The sequence below is a fragment of the Saimiri boliviensis genome, chromosome 11 (assembly GCF_048565385.1).
Source record: "Saimiri boliviensis isolate mSaiBol1 chromosome 11, mSaiBol1.pri, whole genome shotgun sequence".
NCBI classification, from domain to species: Eukaryota; Metazoa; Chordata; class Mammalia; order Primates; family Cebidae; genus Saimiri; species Saimiri boliviensis.
In genome coordinates, this window is record NC_133459.1 from 35536058 (window position 1) to 35557118 (window position 21061).

General features: G+C 50.2%; 1 protein-coding gene across 1 annotated transcript in view; it reads right to left on the reverse strand.

The window, feature by feature from the left end:
- Window positions 1-21061, reverse strand: part of GRIK3 (glutamate ionotropic receptor kainate type subunit 3) — a 236410-nt gene that overhangs the window by 6672 nt on the left and 208677 nt on the right. Inside the window, exons 12-15 of the mRNA XM_003937493.4 lie at window positions 17118-17236; window positions 14350-14567; window positions 3245-3467; window positions 2474-2724 (exon numbers count right to left, since the gene is read on the reverse strand). Of these exons, the coding sequence (XP_003937542.1) occupies window positions 2474-2724; window positions 3245-3467; window positions 14350-14567; window positions 17118-17236 (811 nt within the window). The remainder of the gene's footprint in view (window positions 1-2473; window positions 2725-3244; window positions 3468-14349; window positions 14568-17117; window positions 17237-21061) is intronic.

Sequence of the window (21061 nt, forward strand, 5' to 3'; positions counted from 1 at the left end):
TGATCAGTTTGTGCAGCAGTCTACAACACCTGACATTCCTGTTTGGAGACTAAGGTAGCTGTGGCAGGCATCATCATCTTAACCTCATTTACAGCTGAGCAGATGAGGCTCTGATTGGCATGCGCATTAAAGTCTCAGGAGCTCTGGTTTTCCCATGCCATTTTCTTCACTAGACTTGGAGAAAGGAACCAGCCAGTTTCATCCCCATGAGCCCACCCCCTGAGCCCCGACCAAAGCGCTATTGGCTCAGGGTCAGGATTCAAGACACATTTGATGAATATATGGATAAACTTTCTCCCAGAAGGGCTTCCAACTAAGGGGAAGAATCAGCATCTTCCCACTTAGGGAAGTCCGGCACGTGTTTCTCAAGGTGGGAAACTGGGAGGCAGGTCTCTGTAGGGCTGTTGGGTGGCAGTGACCTCCTTCTGGCCTGGGTCCCTGCACACAGCCAAGAGGGACAGCAGGAGTGTAGTGTTTCCCGCAGGCATCTGATGATGGTGGCTTCCAGAGGTTGTCCTGCAGCTTGCACAGAAGACAGTGGGGTCTGCTGATACCTCAACTTACCCAGTGAGACCAGGGCACTAGCACCAGGATCACATACATGCAAGGGTTGGGGACTAGGCTTTAAATTCTGGCTCTGCCTCCTACCAGCTGTGACCCCTCCAGGCTTCCCTTTCCTCACCTACTACATACAGAACGTCATCCCTCCTCACCTCCTTCTCTTCATTCCTCAAATACTTAATGTGACCCTACTATGTGCCAGGCACTGTTCCAGGTGTTAGGCATAGAGCAGTGAAGAAGACCGATAAGGTCACAGCCCACTCAGGGAGCTTGCGGTCTAATGACGGGATGGAACAGATAATAAACACATGAACAAATAAATAATTTCAGACAGTCATAGCCATTAGGAAGAGAATCCCACAGTGAAATGGGACAGAGAAAGAGTGGGAATGGGAGCAGGTTGGTAAGGAAGGCTACTTGAGGAAGTAACATTGGAGCTGAAATAAGAATGACCAGGAGATGTCAAGAACACACACTCTCGGGAAGGAGCATTCTAGGAGTAGCATGTGCAAAGGGCCTGAGGCAGGAATGTGCTTGGTGTGTTCAGGACTGAACAGGAGGCCAGTGTGTGTGGAGCAGAGTAGGGGAGGAGAGGGAGAGAAGAAGGTGGACAGAGACGTGAGTAGATGGAGCCTTTAGGCTTTTTGGTGGAATCAGGAGCTCCTTTTAACTGCAATGGAAATTTCCAGAGAATCTGGTTGTTGTTCTTTTTGGATGTATCGTAGTTTTGTACCAACAGAGAACCATTCTCTGTTGGTTAGAGATTTAGGTGTTTACTCCTCCTTCCCGTCTTTTATTGTTACAATTTACACTTTAGCAAATTTTCCTGTAAATAAAACTGCACTTATCTTTGACCACTTAAACAGGGTTCATTTCTAAGAGTGGAAATTGACTGGCCAAATGTATGGATACTGTGGAAGACTCTGAACACGCTGTAAAGTTGCATTCCAGAAAAGTACCTGCACAGACTCCCCTCAGCAATGCTGGACAGTGTTCCTTCCCTTACACCCTTGCAAATTCCAACATCCAGTATTATCTTTCCCCCTCCTCTTTGTTGACGAAGGCTTGGCTTTGGGGTTATAGAGGATTCCATTTCATTTTTTATGGATATGTAGGTTGCTTGTTTATAACGTGCCCCTCTATATATAATTTAACTGCAGTCTCCTTGAATTTCTCCGTGACTTGTGCTTCCCCCAGCCCAGCGACCCTCAACTCAGACACATTTAAATCATCCTGTAGGCTTTCCTAAAAGCACAATGTCGGCTCCACCACAGACCAATTAAAACAGAGTCTCTGGGAGTGAGGCCAGAGCATTAGCACTTGAAAACTTTCTCCCCGTGATTCTAATTTGCGACTGGGATCCAGAACTACTGTCCAACCAGGCTTGAATTAATCAGAAGGTTTGAGCCTCGTTCTGCTGTCTATATGCCTGGGCCAACCCTGTTAACTTTTCTTTTTTAAACTTTTGATTATGGAAATTTCCAAATATATGCAAAAGTAGAGAGAACGGTATAATGAACCCCTATGCAACCAACACCCGCCTTCCACAATTACCCTGGAGGGTTTTATGCAGGAAAATGATATGGTTTGAATCAAGTTTTAAACAAGGCGCTGGCTGCTGTGTGAATTGTGGATGGTGTTGGGGAAGCTTGGAGGCTGGAAGGTCAGTTTGAAGGCTGTGGCATAATCCAGCAGGGTGTGATGGGGCTTGGCCTGGGGTGGGGCATCCTAGCGATGGAAGAATGTGTTAGGTCAGGACAGAGGTAGAGGGTGGGGCTTGCTGACAGACTGGATGCCGGGTGGGCTGTTATGAGGCTGAGATGAGACACCACTGTGAGCCTGGCACATAGAGGGGTGAAATCGGCGCAAATCTCCTTCCCTGTCCTGTGTAGGCCCATGCTCTGAGGCTTACCTGCTCTCTCTCTGCTGTTTTGCGGAGCTTGTACACAAACTCGCCCACGGCCACCAGCACAGAGAGGACCAGCCCAGCGGCCAGGACAATGAAGATACCCCCGATCTTCTGGACCCCCAGGGCGCTGGCCTCTTTGTTTTCCTCCTCAGGACACCCGCTGCCCCGCCACCATTTCTCCTTCATGATGTGCAGCTTGTCCTCCTCCTGAAGCTGCAGGATGGCGATGGTGATCTTGTCCCGGTATGGGGAGCCTGGGCAGGGAGAAGGGACCCCTGGCCGTCAGTGGCGAGTAACCCATGCTGTGTTTGGCCCTGCCACCACCTTGTTCAGGCCACCACCACCGGCCCTCTGGATCAGCTCATAAAAATGGGGGGCCCTATCCCTGTGGGTCTCCCCTTTAAATGAACACATGGTATCTGGGTGGGTGGAAATGTCCCGTTTTGGCAGGTGGTCATGCCCATTGTGAATCAGTCCCTATGGGCTTCCCGAAGACCCAGTGCCCCTGAGCTGCATCAGCAGGAGTGGGAGAGGGAAGGCAGGAATAGCCTCTGGGAACTGGCCCCGAACCTTGCGTCTGTCCCAGCTCTCATTGCTCAGACCAGGGCCACCCTCACAAGGCATGCGGCTCTGTCCCTCTGCTTCTGGGCTAAGAAAATGTCCCCTTTATCAGCCCCATGGAATGAGCTGCCAGAGGGATCACGATTGGACCTGGGGGTGGAGTCCACCCTCTCCCCACACCCCTGCCCCTCCCGCCTGAAGCTCCTCGCTCACCCATGGGCGTGCCAATGCCGTAGCCCTTGGAGTCGATGAGGCCCCCAATCTGGGTGAGGTTGCAGTTCCTCTGTGTGACGTACTCGATGGTCGTGGACTCCATGAGCAGCGCGTAGTCCGCCGTCAGGGCCCTCTGGATGCCCTCCTCATTGTTCTTCACCAGCGCCGAGGGCTTGCTGCTCATGAAGGCCCACATCTTCTCGAAGGTGGAGATCTTGGATTTCTGGGCCGCGAGGGAAGAGGTGATGCACATACCGTTACTGGGCCCATCAGAGACCAAGCACCGCATACCCTGCTCAACATATGGTGGGGCCTCGAACTCTGTCTATGATCTTCAGAGAAAGGGAGTGCTACACAGGGCTCACAGGTAGAAACTGAGGCCCTGGGAGCAGAGGTCCCCAAACACACAGCTGGCCAGTGATAAAGCGGAAATGCAGATTCAGGCCTGCTTCCTGGAAACCCTGACCATGGCATGAGTTTTTTGAGGCACAGTCTCGCTTTGTCACCCAGGCTGGAGCGAAATGGCACAATCTCGGCTCACTGCAACCTTCACCTCCCGAGTTCAAGAGATTCTCCTGCCTCAGCCTCCCGAGTAGCTGGGACTACAGGTATGTGCCACCACACCTGGATAATTTTTTATTTTTATTTTTTTTTTAGTAGAGACGGGCTTTCACCATGTTGGTCATGCTGGTCTCGAACTTCTGACCTCAGATGATCCGCCTGCCTCCGCCTCCCCCCGCCTCCCCTGCCCTGGCTGATCCCAGGGGAACAGGTGGCTCTGCAGGCCCCACTGAGCCCAGCTGGTTCCAAGTCTAGCTGTGCCTGTCTGACTTTTTATACATATATTTTCTTTCTCTAAAATTTATGAAAAGTTAGCATATTCGGCCTTTGTTCTAAGAGCTCTACCTGCATTAACTCGTTGATTCTTCACAGCGATCACAGGAGGCAGGCACCATCATGAGCCCCACTGGATAGATAAAAAGATCGAGGCACAGCTAAGTCACTTGCCTAAGTTTACCCAGGCACGATGTAGATAAGCCAGGCTTCAAACTTAGGCCATCTGGCTCCAGAGTCCATGCCCTTAACCCCTCAGCTGCCCACTCACAGAAACCACTATGAAGGTGGAGGGGGAGAGACGGCTGCCCATCAGGGCAAAGGTGAGTGGGTCCCAGGTCTCCCCTTTCGCTTCAGCTAAAGGAGGCCTCTTCTATGTTCTATTTCAGGGGAAGATTTTGCCTGAAACAAGTTCCGCTTCATTACTGTGAGGAAGGAGTGGGGTGAGAACTGCTGAGGGGGAGAAAAGTAAGGGGAGTCGGAGGGGGTGGTCTGCAAGCCCCCTTCAGCTGCACCAGAGCCCAGGGCTGTAGAGTCCTGGGCTGGACACGGTTGCATGGACAGAACCAGAATCCCTAAGACTGGATTCAGTGGGTGGAAGGCTATGCCTGCCCTGGGGAGACACAGAGAGGTCACTGGGGCCAGGAGAGAGGAGGGCAATGGGTGAGTGTCTCTTGCTGCCTGGGAGACTGTGCAGGTCAGGACGTATGGCATTCATGAGATTTCTTGAGAACTTAGTGCTTTGCCAACTGCCTGCTCCCAGCAGGGATCTGCCCTGCCCTGGCTGATCTCAGGAGAACAGGTGGCTCTGTAGGCCCCACTGGGCCCAGCTGGTTCCAAGTCTAGCTGTGCCTGTCTGTGATGTCAGCCTGTCTGACTGGCACCCGGCCCAGCTCCAGTGTGCCTGATGGCATGGGTGCACTTGAACGTGCTGGCACAGGGCTGGGCATGGGCAGGGGGATGGGAAGAAACCAAGTGCCAGTGATGCCTCCTTTGGGCACAGGGGTGGAGGCACCTTCACAGATAAGCAGCCACTCCCCTACCTACAAATTTACCTTCCTCAAAGCCAAAGGCATGAAAGGGGCCAGATGCCTGCAGCTCTCAGTGGCCTCTCCCAGCCCCTCCTGGTCCTCAGCCTGCCCTTTTAGCAATCGCTGCTCTCCAGCGACTCCAGCTCCACAGGACTCCCTTACCTCTGCACTCCCTGCCTCCAAGCCTTTTGTGCTCTCTTGTTCTCCCACCTCCCCAGCTATTCTTCCACCTCAGTGCTTCCTGTGACCCAGGCTGTGCCCCCCTCCATACTCTAGCCCTTAAAAATTTTCCTGATGTTCAGCTTTTCCACCTCCCCATATACGTATTTTCTAGAAAATTTCTGATAAGCAGATTCTCCCACTTCCAACTTCTTTTACTTCCTCTGTTCCATTCTCACTCTGCTATGCTGCCTCCCTAGATTCTCCTGTTGTAGAAAGCTTCCAGATGACTCCTAGTGATCACCATCTCTGGCATTCACACCTTTGCGTAGCCCCCTCTTCTTGAATGTGACTCACTTTTAACTCCCTACAAAAGTGATGGGATGTCATGTCCAAAATTAGGTTACAAGAGACTGGGACTGGTACTCTCTCTGGCTCATCTCACTCTGATGGAAGCTGGCTGCCATGTTATGAGTTGCCCTATGGAGAGATTCCCGGGGCAAGAAACAGAGGGCAGCCTCTGGCCAGCTATCAGTGAAAAATGGAAGCCCTTGGTTCAGTCACCCGGGGGGAGCCGAGTTCTGCCAACAAGCATGCAGTGAGCTCGGAAAACATGCCTTGAAATGACTGCAGCAGTAGCCAACACCTTGTCTGCAGCCCCACAAGGGACCCTGAGCCAGAGGATGCAGCAAAACTGCCTGGATTCCTGACCCACAAGCTGTGAGATAGCAAATGTTGTTTTGAGACATGAAATTTCGAGTAATTTGGTATGCAGCAATAGATAACGTATACACCCTCTTAACCACATACTCACGTAAGTGACTTCCGTTTTCAATATAGTTGCCTTTTCAGATAATCATCAATTCCAGCTATTCCTCTAATCAAATTATCCTAGTCCAATCATCCCTGCTTTGCCAGATATACATGTTCCCGATACTCTACCATCCTGGTTATTGGAACCTAAATACTTTTCTCCCTCTAGTGATTGCAGCTCTTCAGCTCCTTTCCATCCTTGTCTCTTCCGCTTTCCCAATTCTCCCTCTTCTACTAAAGGGGGGAACTAAAGACAGATGAAGCAATCAGACCTCCTAAAGCATCTGTCCATCTAATCTATCTTTCCATCCATCCACCCACCCATCCATCCATCCATCCACCCATCCTTTCACCCATCCTTTCACCCACCCATCCATCCATCCATCCACCCATCCTTTCATCCATCCATTCATCCATCCATCCATTTGCCCATCCATTCACCCATCCATTCATCCATCCATCCATCCATCCATCCATCCATCCATCCATCCATCCATTCACCCACCCATTCATCAACCCATTCATCCATCCATCCATCCATCCATCCATCCATTCATCCATCCATCCATCCATCCATCCATCCATCCAACCACTCACCCACCCATCCACTAATGTTATGTGATCATGCTATCACCCACACACCATCTACACACTAGTTCATTCAACTAATCTGAGTATCTACCTATTACTTATCTATCCATCCACTTATCCATCTATCCAACTATCCATCCATCCGTCTGTTCTCTTACCTACCTATCCATCCTCCAACCATCTATCCCTTTCTCCTCCTCATCCATCTTACCCACTCACTATTCCATGTCACCCACTCTGCCAGTCATCCATCCAAAAAATTACAAGTCCTGAGAAAAATAACTTGACAATGAATCACTCAGGAAGCCCCACCCACTCCTTCTGTCTCAGAATGGGATAAGAACTTCTCTTTCTCTAAACTCCTCCTTATATCCTCCCCATACCCCAACACTTTATTCCTCCTATACACAGGCCTGCCTGACACCAAACCATATGCTTTTTCCAGTAACACAACACCATAGATGAAGATGGGAGATGAAAACAAGGCATGAAACTGGCTGTGATATTGATTTTAAGAGATTCCTGGCTCTGGAGCCTCCTGGCTCCAGTACCAACTAATTTATTACCTCCATCACCTTTAGGGAGATGGATCTGAAATCTGCTTTCCTACAGTGGTCCCCCACTGTCCTTGTCTTCTGTCTTGGGGCCCCCATTCTCAACTCCATCTGCTCATGGTCTCTGCTTTCCCTTAAGTTCTGTCCTTCTGTCCTTGAGTAGTTCAGTGATTCTGGGACACAACCCTGAGAAGTTCCCTTCTGGCACATCTAAGCAGGGATAGATAAAACCAGGGCCCTTCATAGACTCTCAGATCTTTCTCTCCCATCTCTGGCCTGAGTTCCCATCACTGGCCTGAGCTATTGTCCCCACCCCAGGGAACGAAGTCCCACATACCAAGTTCCTATGTCATCTTGCCTGTCCCAGCCCTGGTGGGAACCTTAATAGGGATTGTTTCAGGGCTAGTCACCCAAATCAATTAATGGAATCATCTGAAACAACCAATACAGGGCAGTGTGCCAGAATAGAGATGCTTTTTTTTATCAGCAAAATTGGCAAGAAAGTAAATTTCAGGCTCACGACTTTCAATTCCAGCCTCCTCAAAGAAGCAAATTGATCTTCCCTGACTGAAGATACTTAATCTTGAGAATTTAACATTTCTGTACAAGAGGATGTGTATGTATTATATATATATATATATATATATATATATTGCAATTCCAAAAGGAGCTGAATTTCAGGGAATGTGTGGAGAGAGGCAGTAGCAATAGGACTACATACAAGACCTTGGGTGTTTTCCATACGGAAAAGGACACCTTTTTCTATATTGATTGGCTTTCTTATCTCTGAGTGTGGAGTGTTTGGCCTCACTGGATAATGGACTTGAGCAGTTACTCATTTCTCTTGGGTCATTTCTGTGGGGACAAAGTCCTCTTTGAATACACTACCTCTGCCCGCTGTTACAGGTTCCCTGGTGAGAACAGACTAGCTCACCCCATCCCAGCAGCATCCCCTGATAGCTGGACATGCCTGAGGCTTGCTTGAGGGGGCTGCAGGCTGGGGTGGAGGTAGTGAGAGGGGTCAGCTCCACTGCACTCTGGTGGTGTCACACCAGCCTGGGCTCAAATGCCAGCACATTCTGTGACCACAGGCAAGCGATGTCACCTCTCTGAGCCTTACTTTCCGTATCTGTGAAATGGGTGTTGTAAGAGTACCTGCTTCTTAGGGTTATTGTGAACATTCAGCAAGAAAAGGCATGTGAAGTCTTTAACACAGAGCCTGCTCCTAAGGTTCCGCTTAATCTTGAGAATTTAACATTTCTGTACAAGAGAATGTATATAAGTCTATATATACATGTATAAGTAGACTCACGGACTCTCAGATCCCTCTCTCCCATCTCTGGAAGAGTTCCCATCACAGGCCTGAGTTCCCATCACTGGCCTGAGCTATCGTCGTCACCCCAGGGAACGAAGTCCCACATACCTACAGCTCCTGTGTCATCTTGCCTGTCCCAGCTCTGGTGGGAACCTTAATAAGGATTGTTTCAGGGCTAGTCACCCAAATCAATTAATGGAATCATTTGGAACAGCCAATACAGGGTGGTTTCCTGGCCTGTTACTCTTTCCCTTTAAGGCTTCTTAATTCTCCATAAGGCCCAGTTTTCTCGCCTCGAAACTGGGGATTTCTCTATAGTGCTAAGTTGCTATGGCACTTAAAGAGGTAGAAACTCAAATGCGGACAGGGGCCCGGCAGGTACTGAAATAACTAAAGAAGGCTGGGTGGGAGTCTGTAAACTGGAGATAAACATTGCCTCTCAGCTCCTGAGAATTGCTGCAATTGATTTTTTTTTAAAATACATATATAAATAAGCGATGTGTGTCCCCTCCAAATTATGTGTATGGGCTGCACAGACCTGTGTGTCACCAGTTTGCAACAATAAACAGTAAAAAGTTAGCATTCGCTGCATGCCTACTTTGTGCCAGGTAATGCTGTGAGCTGAATACATGAATTCTCCCATTTCGTCATCTCAGTAACTCCATAAGGTGGGTTCCCATTAGCTGGTCACCTCCAGTGTGCTCCAGTTAAGTAATCTGCCCCAGGAGGGAATTTCGGGACAAGAGGAAAGGGTCCAGCCTGCTTCCCTGGCTTCTGTTCAGCCCACTGGACTGCCGTGCAGAAAAGAAAGCCTTAGACCTAAGCGCTCCTGTATGCCTGGTTCCGGACCAACCACTGTACAAACAGGAGCTCCCGAGCCCTCTTGCCAATTGCTGCATGGTGAAAATAAGTATCCAAATGGAACACTTCCAACAAATGGAAGCCCAGAGACGTGAAGTGACTTGCCTAAGGGTCACCAGCAGAGACATCACCCCAGACTCAAATCCTGGTCTGTCTGACTTAAAACTGATATAACTTGATGCCAACAGGCAAAACCACACTGAATTCTGCCTGGGAGTTACATTTTGATCCCCCTACCTGCTTCTGCTTGAAGGCAGGGCTAAGGCTCTGTGTGAGAGAGGCCAGCAGATGGGTCAGGAGAAGTTGGAAGCTGAGTTTGGGGAGCATCTTCCTAGACCCTCCAGCTCAGGGAAGGGTCTGTCATATAGCTGGAGGCAGCTGGTGGGCCAGTGACCGCTCTGAGAGCATGCCTAGGTCAGATGCCAGGACCCAAGCTGTGCAAGGAGGACGGACCGCCAATGCACAGGGACCCAGGGGACCTGGCATTCTCAGCCCCCCCACCCCACTCCCACTCCTTTCCTAAGCTGCTTTCCCTCTCACCTGGTATATGCTCCCCCACCCCCAGCACTGAAAAAGGTCTGAGTGCTTGGAGAAGCTGTCTTCCGACGTCTTCTTTCTTCAAAGCTGTGCGGCCCTCCCTGCAAAGAACACGCTTTCCCAACGCTCTGCTTTACATTTTGCCTACATATTTTTACAGCCAAACAGTGCTTTCAAAGGCCTCCTTTTTCATCTCCTAATTAATTTTTATCTTCCAAGGCGGAGGGAGGACAACACAGGAGACTCTGTTTGTGATGTCTGCTGCTCCCTGACAACTCTTCAAATGAAATTTCCTTTGGAATGATGGGGCTGCAGGGTGGGAGCGAGGGATCGAGGGCCCCCAGAGAGCCCGGCGTCCCACTCCTGCTGATGCCGTCTTTGGACAGAAACAGGTTCCCTCCCTTGTGAGTTCTACTCTCAGTCACGGCGTTCTTTAGGACGGTGTGCGGCCTAACCAGGACCATACTAACCACAGAAATCAAGTTCATTCGTCCTGCACTTCGGGCCTTCGAGACAGGCTGCCTGCTCGGTTCCTATCCTTGACCTTGTCTCCTGGATTTGTGCCACTTGGCTGCCGCCATCTTTAAATCCCATCCTTTCATTCACCAAGGGCATCCACTCAACATGTATTATTAGAGCAACTACGATGTGCCAGGACTGTGCAGGGCTGGGTATGTGGTCAGCTGACTGTGGCTTCACTTTTCCCCAGCTGCCTCCTGAGGACTGTGGCTGGGCCCTTAGAGAAACCATATGAACACAGCTACTAAGAGCATAGGCACTAGACCCGGGATGCTTGGGTTCAAATCCCAGCTCTGCATTTCTCTAGCTGTGGGACGTTAGGCAAGTCAGTTAGCCTCTCTGGGCCTTCCTTTTATCATGTGTCAAATGGAGACAACACACGATGTCATCCAAGGCTTTCAGGGCTGTTCCCGAGGATGTTGTAAGTGAATACAGGTAAAGTGCTTGGAATGGTGCCTGGCACAAAATAAATGTTCATTAAGTGTTACTCTTATTGTTGACTCTGCCAATGTCTCCTAGATATCTGGCGGCTCCTCCTGGACCTGCCTCCTGTTCAACAGTGGTACAGCCTTGCCATATACCCTCACAGGCAGGGGAGGACCACCTCTCCAGAAGACCCTGGAGTGAATGTGGGAGAGGCACTGGGTGTGAAGACAGAATGTCTGACCCTGTACTCAGCTCCACCACTGATCTGCTGTGTGATGATGGGCTGGGCCTGTTTCTCTAGGTTAATCTCAGGCCTCCTTCTAGCTCTAACCTGCAAACATTCTGTGCTAATCATGAGGCTGTCGTCTGGCTGGGGGGAAGGTCTAACTAGGAAGTCCAACTACAGAGGACAGAGGGGTGGGAAGGCAGGGGATCGATTTGTCCAGGGTCCTTAAGGATGGACGTAATGCTTCTAGCTCATCTGATGAAGGGGGTGGTTATTGTATCTACATTTAGGCTCTTCTTCTGGAAGTAACAGTCCCATTACTGCTGCTGATGACAGGGAGCCTGGGCCAAGGAGAGCTTCACTAGAATTAAGGCAGGAGACAATGTGGCCAGGCATAAAGAGGAATGAATTGACCATTGGGAGAGCAAGGAAGTGGAGTCGGTGATGCAGGGGGTGTGGAGCTGTTGTTTCTGACCCACAGACCTCTGTGAGCATGAGTCCATGAACCCTGGCATCCCAGCTAGGTGACAGCATTTGTGTCTCTCCTCTGCCCTCCTTGCTGTGCCATGTGCAGGGAAGGTGGGCGAGAGCACAGGAGGGTGTGGGAGGTGCTGCTTGATGCTGGGGGCAGGAGCTTGGTGGGGAGCTGGGACTAGGCTCTTGGAAGCCAATCTGAGCATCTTAGCATGGAGGGAGGCAAGGACATCCAATCAGCGGCAATGAGCCTGCGCCAGGCTTATTTATGCTGTTTCCCTTTGATCGGGAGCCCTGCTTAGAGATGGGCTCATGTGTTATGCATGAGAGATGCTCTGGCACAGTCAAAGGGCTGGGCCACAGCCTGGGGACAGGCACGAGCAGGCAGGCTTGTGTGCACACACATACACACACATGCAGACACACATACATACACAGTACATTATACACACACACACACACACACACACACACACACACACATATACATATGCATGCATGGACCATTATACACAAACACAGCCCAGCCACACACAGAGACACAAATGCATGCATGGGTCATTACACACACATGCATGCAGACATATATATATGCATGGATCATTATACACACACACAGATACATATGTATGCACAGGCCATTATACACACACACACACACACACACACACACAGATTCATGCATGCATAGGCCAACACACAAGCATACACACACAAAGGCTAGTATACACACACATGTAGACACACATGCCAGCACGGGCCATTACACACACAGGCCCATCTGCCTTCCACTTATCTAGGCACACCCATGAGGATATTCGAGCAGACAGACACATGTCTTTTCTCTGCACACATACACATGTAGACCCTCTGGTACACACTTGTACACATTCATAGGCATGTGTCCAGATCACAGAGATGCATCACACATATGTTCAAGCCCACATACATATAGATGCAGACACATGTCCCAACACAAATCCACACATGTCCCCACACAGGCAGAGTTGTGCACAGTCACACGTGTGCACACACACACACATTCCCACATATCCTATACTGCTACATGCACATGTGAAGCCATGCATGTATACACATCCTCACCTACTCACTCACAGGCAGAAACAGAGTCCCATGACAACACTCTTATCTTCCCCTCACTCTAAATCCACAGTAGTGGCCTCTTAGGCAAGTCAACCAACATCCGTCTTAGCAACATCCAAGAGGGAAGCTCCCTTCCTCACTCACTGTCTCTTCACTAAAAAGCTGTTTTCAACCTCAGGAGGGACATGGTGGGGTCTGGGCAGCGGGGAGGGGAGAGAGTGCTGGGGGTTGCAGTGCCCAGTAGGTAGAAGTCTTTCCCACCCAACCCCTTCCTTCTCTCTTCACTGAGGCTCCACCGAAGGCTCCACCTATCACTTAGAGTCTTAGCTTAGGAGGAGGCAGGGGCTGGGTGATGGGGAATCAGAGCCCAGAGGAAAGGAAAATACCCCAGGCTTCCATCCCAGGTTGATTGAGAGCAGTTGATTAACAGACTAACATATAAATAAGTGGGCCTGCAGCCACAGAGTTCCCAAATCCTAATCATTTCGGAGAAATAATTAGAGCAGTGGTTCTCCAAGCATGGAGCCTGGGCCAGCAGCAGCAGCGTCGCTCTGAAACCTTTTAGAAATGCACATTCTCAACTCCATCTAGACCTAGATGGTCTAGATGATCTAGAATCAGAAACTCAGAGTGTGGGGCCCGCAAGCTGTGTTATCACAAGTCCTCCAGGTGATCTGAATCCACACGCACGTCTAAGAACCAATGGCCTCGAAAAGGGGTTTCAAGAAGGCGGGCCTGAGTCACACCTGGCTCCTCCAGCTGGGAGTCCCTGGACAAACCATTTTGCTGCTCCGGGACTCAGTTCCTACACATGCAAAGTGGAAATAATATGAGTCCCAGCCTCTCAGGGTTTGTCTCGAAGGTTAAATGAGGCTTAGCATTTAGCACAGTGCCTGGCCCACTATGGGATATCAGTGGCAGTAGCTAGTGTTATGATGACTTTAATTTCTGGGAGAACCTTTGTAGCTTCTGGTTCTCGGGGCCAGCCAGAGTCTCCTAAGCCCTCAGCGACTCCAGTAGAAAGTGGAAAACATTAGGGCACTGGGCCAACACTTCACAGAGCAGGAGGAGCAATGAAATCATGGCCAGACACCCATTAGAGCAGTCGCTTGGGCAGGTGACAGGGACTTTATCTGCTGACACCAGCATTCTTAGAGTGTAACATGCTCAGTAATGTCTGTAAACACTTGTTCATGGTCTAAGCCTCCTCCCTTCCTCTCAAGATTTGGCCCTGCTGCTGTTTCCCCAACCTCAGGCTGGCTTCCTCGAGATGGATGGCACTGAGCCCTGAAGCCAAGGGCAGGGAGCCCCCTGGCCCCAAGCCTGTGTGTCTGGGCCACTCCTCCCCTCCTTCCCGCTTCTCCAGGCCCCTGTCTCCACCTGTCTTCCTCTGATGACTTAAGGGATCATAACACATTGACATTGCTCATCTCGGGCACAGAAACTTCTAGGGTTTGTGCTGAGGCCAACCCATTTGACCCACATCACCGCAGCTCCCCAAAGTCAACTAGTCCTAACAAGGCGGGCTGAGCCCTGGGGGCTTCTGACCCATTAGCCACATGTGATTAGGGAAGGACAGAGACTCCCTTTCCTCTTCTGCTTGGTAAAGGGTCCGGAGAGGATCAGCTCACGGTGCTGCAATAGGAGGGAGAGGGCCTCACCTTGAAGAAGGTCATGGTGGCCCCGTCCTTGACAGCCCCATACTCGATTTTGGTTTGCTTGGCCAGGTCATCAGCAGAGTCAATGGGTGATTCCATGCGCTCCACAGTCAGGAAGGCAGCCAGGTTGGCCGTGTAAGAGGAGATGATGATGAGCGTGAAGAACCACCAGATGCCACCAATGATGCGCGTGGACAGGGCTTTGGGCATCAGCTCAGACCCTGGCGAAGAGAGGAGATAGGCAGTGTCGTACAGCATCCAGGCCAGCGCTGCTCAAGTCCCTTGGGTCAGGGATTCCTCTGATACGCTAGTGAAAGCTAAGCCCCTTTCCCAAGACCAGTGGTTCTCAAAAGTGTTGTCCCCGACCAGCAGCAACATCATCACCTGGAAACTTGATAGAAATGCACATTCTTGGGCCCCACCCCAGCACTCACTGAATTTCCCAGGGTGGGACCCAGCAATATGTTTTGAGTAAGCTCTCCAGATGATTCTGATGCAGGCTGAAATTTAAGAATCACTCTTCTAGAACAACACATACATTCACATTTCACAGGCTCATCAAAACCTCAGATGCCTGACCGTGGACCACTTACGTAGTCCCAGCTTAAGAACACCTGGGAGTCAGAACCCCTGGATTCTTGAGTGAATCCTGCTCTCAACTCTCTGTGTGGTCTTATGCCTGATACTTCCCCTCTCTGGGACTCTGCCAAACATGAAGAATTGTCCTTCCTCCGTCCCAGCCTCGCATAAATACTGCGGGTGCTGCAATGATATAATTGGAGAAGAAATTGCTTTGGAAATACAAATGGTATACAAATACATGATTGCTATGCGGTGCTTTGCAGGAGGGGAAAAAAAAAACCAACACTTTTTGAAGCTCTTTGCCGAAATATATCACTTTTCTTCCCCAACCTTAGGTATGGAGAGCCATTGAGATGACACCTTCTAACTGAAGTAATTAACTAGGCGGCTTTCAAGAGATTTAAATTGCAAGTGACTCCTGAACTTTCCAGAATATTTGGACCTGCAATCTGAAAAGCGTCTGCTTTGATATGGATGATTATTTTTTTCTCAAAGAAGTCACTCAAGGGAGAGTTTTTCAAATACATAAGTATTTTTCTCCCTCCTAATCAAAACCACACGGAGGATACATCAGGGGCCAGTGCTTTGAATAGCAGCAGGAGGTGGAAGAAGAGAAGTTATTACTGCATTGAGGGGCTTCCAGGTCTTCCGCAACTGTCACCGAACAAAGATGATGGACAAAAAAGCAAGGTGAGGCTCCAAGACACTCATTAATAGCAAGGACACACTGAGACACTTCCCTTGGAAGCTGCCTGTCACTTCCTAGCTGCTGGGGACCACTGAGGCTCCATGTCCCCTCCTCAATCGGCCACTCCAAACCAGGTTGCTCCAAACCAGGTTTTGAGCTGCTCCCAGAGGGAGAGTACCTTATTTCGGTTGCTTGATTGGTGAGTTCTGCCAGGCCCGCCAGACCTCTGCCCAAGTCCCTGCCCTGGCTTCTGCCATTGTGGAGAGGTTTCTCGCATGTGGGAAAGATTTGCTTTTTTCCTCTCCTCCTTCATTCAAGTGCCCAGCACAGAGCCTGGCATGTAGTGAGTGCCCAGGACACACTGGGATGACACCATTCACTCATTCATTGGGCATTTGCTGATGGAGATCTACTGAGGACCAGGGTTTGTGTAGGTTACACGCAGATGGCTGAGGGACAAGGACATTTTCTCTGTCCCTTGAAGCCCCTTTCTGCCTGCCCCCTAGGTAGGTCCCTCAGTGAGACTCTAAAAGGCAGAGACTTGTCTGCACTCCCTAACTTAAGAGGCTCTGGACATGGGACTCCACTGGCAGAGGCAATGAGCACATAACTTGTGGCCAGCAGGACTGGGGTGTGGTGTCCTCCCCGGGGGTCTCTCCTGGCTGGTGGTCCCCTCTCCCTGTACCTGTTCTCCTGCTCCCTGCCATCTCTGCATCTCACTCCCAGCAGCTGGAGCAGGTGACTTGCTTTCTGAGATATTTGAGTAGCTGCAGATCTTTCCAAATCACATTGGCCTTCTATCCAGAGAACTGCATCCCAACTGTCGCCAGGGAGCCTCACCTTGCTTTTTTGTCCATCATCTTTGTTCGGTGACAGCTGGGAAGTTGCATCCTTTTGTGTACCTCATCTTTGATGCACTCAGGCTGAAGTCCTCAACTCAGCCATGATCCTTCCTGCTCCCAGGCGCCTCACAGCCAAGCAGCCATGGAGTCCCATGCACAGCGTATCCTCAAGCTCTCTTAGTCCATTTCTGCCCTCCACTCCCAGGGCCACCACCTGGCTCAGGTCTCATCACCCCATTCCTGCAGTGGTCTCCCACCCAGCCTCCCTGCCTTTGGTTTCCTTCCATCCACAAGCCCAATTTGCACAGCTGGATTGTGTGGTGATGAGGCCATGGGTGGGGTCAGCCGCAGCCAGCAGGGTGCTCTACGTCCACCTCAGCTGGAGCAGGAGGTGGGGGAATGTTTCCCGCATGCCGTGAGCTGGGTGGTTTTCTTAGCTTCAGACCCTGAGCCAGCTCCAGCCAGAGTGGAGGTGGAGGTTGGGGGTCTGGGCCAAGGGCATACACCTGGGTATCTCGGTGTCTCCAACATTCTGCTGGGTCATCAGGGTCTGAGGCTGCCCCTGGAGGTGTGGGCTAGCTCTGCTGATGCCAAAGAGGCTGAAGACCCCTTGGGGAAAGGAGACCCTGGACGGGGAGGCCCTGGGAGAGGACGCATACCTTGCTGCATCAGTGATCCCATTCCAAACCAGAAACTGTTCAGCAGAGTGAAGTTATTTTCCACCACCTCGGAGCCAGGGTTGCAGGGGTGAGCGTCATACCATTCATAAGGGCTGAACCTGCCATAGTAGGAGAGGGACAGTCAGCCTGGGAAGCAAGGGGCATCCACGCCCCAGCAGGTAGTGGTTTAGCAAACACGGCTGTGCCAGCAGCCTCAGCGTCAATATCCTCATGGTTCGGCTGGGAGGCCGGGCAGGGGAGATCGAGCCACGTTTCTTCTTATTCTTTATTGTCAGTGCCCTTTTCTGGTTATAAAGGTAATTCACCAGCATCTCTTAAAATTAAAAGTGCATGTGCCCTTCAGCCTCGCAATTCTGCGACTCATTATATCCACCCCAGAGAAAACACTTACATGGGCATAAAGAGAAGCACATAAGGGTGTTTGTCAACGTGCTGTTTGTAATCTCAAAGAAACTGGAAACCACCCAAATGTCCTTCAATAGAGGAATGATTGAATAAATGACGCCACGACTGTACTGTGAAATATTATGTGGCCTTTAAAAGAGAAGAGATACTTGAGATGTCCCAAAGGGGACAGATCTTCAACACATATTGTTGAAGACCTAAGCAATAAAAATATTAAAAGCAATGTAATAAAGGCAACAGAAAATCAGAACAACATGACCACACTTACATAAATAGATTCCCGAAGAAATAACTATTCAGTGCTTTCTGTGTACTCATACGCAAATGCATGCTAAAGGGTCTGAAAAGGCCTCTCTATCAAAAATATCAGTGTTTACCTCTGGGGAGGGGCATCAAAATAGCAGAAGGAATTTCAGGAAGGCCTAATGCTCTATATGCATTATATAAATTTTAAAAACTGAGAACATGGTATTGAATTTTGTGTATAATAAAAAACCTTAAAATGGAAAAAAAACAGCAGAAGACATGCTTTATAAAATATTCAGACAGTATAGAAGAATACAGTCTGAAAGGGAATGTACTCCAACATCTTATCCCTCAGAGAGAACAATGTGTTATATAATTTTTTTTAGATTTTTGTCTTTAAATATACAAATACATATATGACAGGGAAAAAATGATTGCTTCAAGTTCCCCACTGCCTTCTGAGGAAGAGGAGTCCTGACTACTGAAGGCAGTTTTTGTTCGCTGCGTGAGTTCCAGTTGAGGATATCTACGTTTGTAGAAGCTTGAGAAGTTGAGAGACCCTGGCTGGGGGACATTTTCTCTAGGTTTGTGGGGGAAGTTTTAAGATGCTGAGAGGACAGACCTGGAAGGAGAGACAAGTCCACTGGAATTTTGTTTTGTTTTTTAAAGTGCAATTAAGTGTGATGTTGTGACGTCTCTTTTCTGTTTCCCTTCTGGAAGCTGGAATCTATTATACATTGATTACCAGTACTCATGTGGAAAGAATTTTATTTTCATGAAGTGGGAAGATCCCTCATATAGGAAATTCCAAAGAAAGGTTTCAAACCAAGACAGTGATCTTCAAAGGAAATGACCACAAACTGGTTAGAGGCTCTAAAATCCACAGGGAAGAGATCTGGGATCGAGAAAGCAGAGATGAGAGGCTATTGCGAGAAGGGTTTTTGGAAAGAGCCTTTGAAGGGCTGGGTGTCCAGAGTCCCCATTTCCTCCACCAAGTCGAGGGATAGGGGCTTCCCAGGGGGCAAGGTAGCTGAGTGCCTGGCCCTGTAACTGAGCGGACAGACTTGGAAAGTCCGAAGGCCAGGGGTTGGGCTGATTGGTGCTCCGTCGGTGGAGCCGGGAGAGTCCCTGCTGCATGACATTGGCCTGCGGGCCCAGACACCACCAGGACTCAGGACACTGTGTCCACAGTGCTTCTCTTGGACCAGAGGGACCCATGCAGAAGACAGATCCAGCCTGGGCCGACCTTGACTCCCATCCTAGAAGGGCAATAGGATTCCAGCAGGGCAAGGCCATGGGGCACAGGCTGCTGGAGGACCGGGGCCTGAGTGGGGAGTGGGCCACCAAGGGAGGCCACCAAGGGAGCCACGGGGAGAGCATCCACCTCTGAACACCATGGAAGGTGGGTGGGAGACAAACTGAAGATGATTTTTGATGAGATTTCCCGTGTCCTGCTCTTTACATGTACCAGGCACACAGACACAAATATGACATACATGGTATTAACGCAAAACAATCCCTTATCATACCACTATACTGTCCGGGAACTTGGCTTTTCATTTACTGTCACCAACCTCTTTGCAGGTCAGTTCTTCCAGATCTGCCTCACGCTCCGTAACCACGTCGCAGGTGTTTCTAACCATGCCTGGACTGATGGGCACTTAAGCTGTCGTCTCTTTCCAACTATATGGTGCACTCTGCTGGAAAAGCATCCTTGGACACACCTCTGTGGGCACTGATGCCCAAAGGTGGCCTTGTACTCTGGGGCTTGGCTGCAAAGGCGTTCTAGATTTGGGAGAATGCTAAAGTGTGGCTTAATGGTGATGTTTCAACAGGAGGAAGTTCCGGGGGTGGAACCACTTATCATGATAAGAATAACTGGTTCTAGAACGGGCTTCTTGGTTATCAAATGCTGTTACAGGCTGGGGTCCTCACCGCCTACTGAGAGATGAAAGCGTGTGGGGTGCCCATTTTACAGATGCAGAGGCCACTAGGATCCTGCAGTCAGTGGTACAGAGCATCCAGGCTCTAGCCCTCCTCGGCCACAGGAGAGAAGAGGAGCAGAATGGTGGCTGGGCAAGGAGGGAAGGTGTCACCTGGAGTGAATGGTGCATCTTGGATTTGTAGCTTGTGGCTGCAAGGGCTTCTCCAATCTTAGTAAACAGGAGTTAGAAGTTGGCCTGGAGACGTTCTGTCTCCACAGAGGAGGCTACACTCCATCTCCAGCTGGAGTGTGGAGGTGTAGACAGGGCATCCCCTGCGGCCGAAGCTCTTACTTGCCCGGGATACTCGTCAGTGCCAGATTTGGCTGTAACGTGGCTCCCAGGAGCTAGCTGAGCCGCTCACCCTCAGCCCTGCCTCCTGGGTCAGGTACTTAGGATCATCCACTGTCATGAGTGCCAACTGTCCTGCTCTTTGTGGTGAGAAAGCACCCTCTGCGCCCTTCCTGTTTCCTCCTACCTCACCAGGCATGAGGCGGAATATCCTGGTGATAGCGAAAGACCTTGTGCAAGCCTGGACCCTGATGCGGGCCAAACAGACCAGGCCAGGCAAGTGTGCAAGATGGACAGTCCTATGCCAAGCTGGAGTTGCCCCAGAGTGGACCTGGGGACCTGCCCACCCTTCCCAGGCCCTATCTCTTGGCAGTGTGGGCAGCTGTGTCCAGATCTCCAGCATCGGGCATGGTCGCCGGGAGGGAAGGGGAGATGGCCACATTTACCCTACATGTGCTTGACCCTGCCAGTGTTAATAAAAAATCAAACTAGTGGCTCCCACAAAAAAACCGTGAGACATCACATGAAAGTCCCAATCTCTCTCTAAAAAGCACGAGCTCTGCAACATTGGTCCTGCGTCTCTGCCTGGTACAGTGTGTTGGAGCTGAGCAGCGGCTGCCCACCTCGGCCAAGTGAGCTCTCCACGGTGCCTCAGTCCCTACCACTCCCTGCTGCCTGTCCCTACGCCTGCTTCACTCCCTTCGGCCCTGGCAGGCACTTGCATTTGTCACCCTGGATATAAAGTTAGACCGGTCTGGGTTTGAAGCCTAACACTGCCAAAGAAACACTTTCTGATTCTGGGTGATTCACTTAATCTTCCAAGCCTCCGTTTCTGCTTCTATAAACCAGGGATAATTATACCCAGCTCAAGACAGGTGTGAGTGGTGGTGTGTGGTGCTGAGTGAGGTGACAAGCGACCTCTGATACTCTTCCCAGTTCTGTGGCCAAAACTCTTGTCCATCTCAGGGGCCTCCTATCATTCCAGCAGCCCTAGGAATC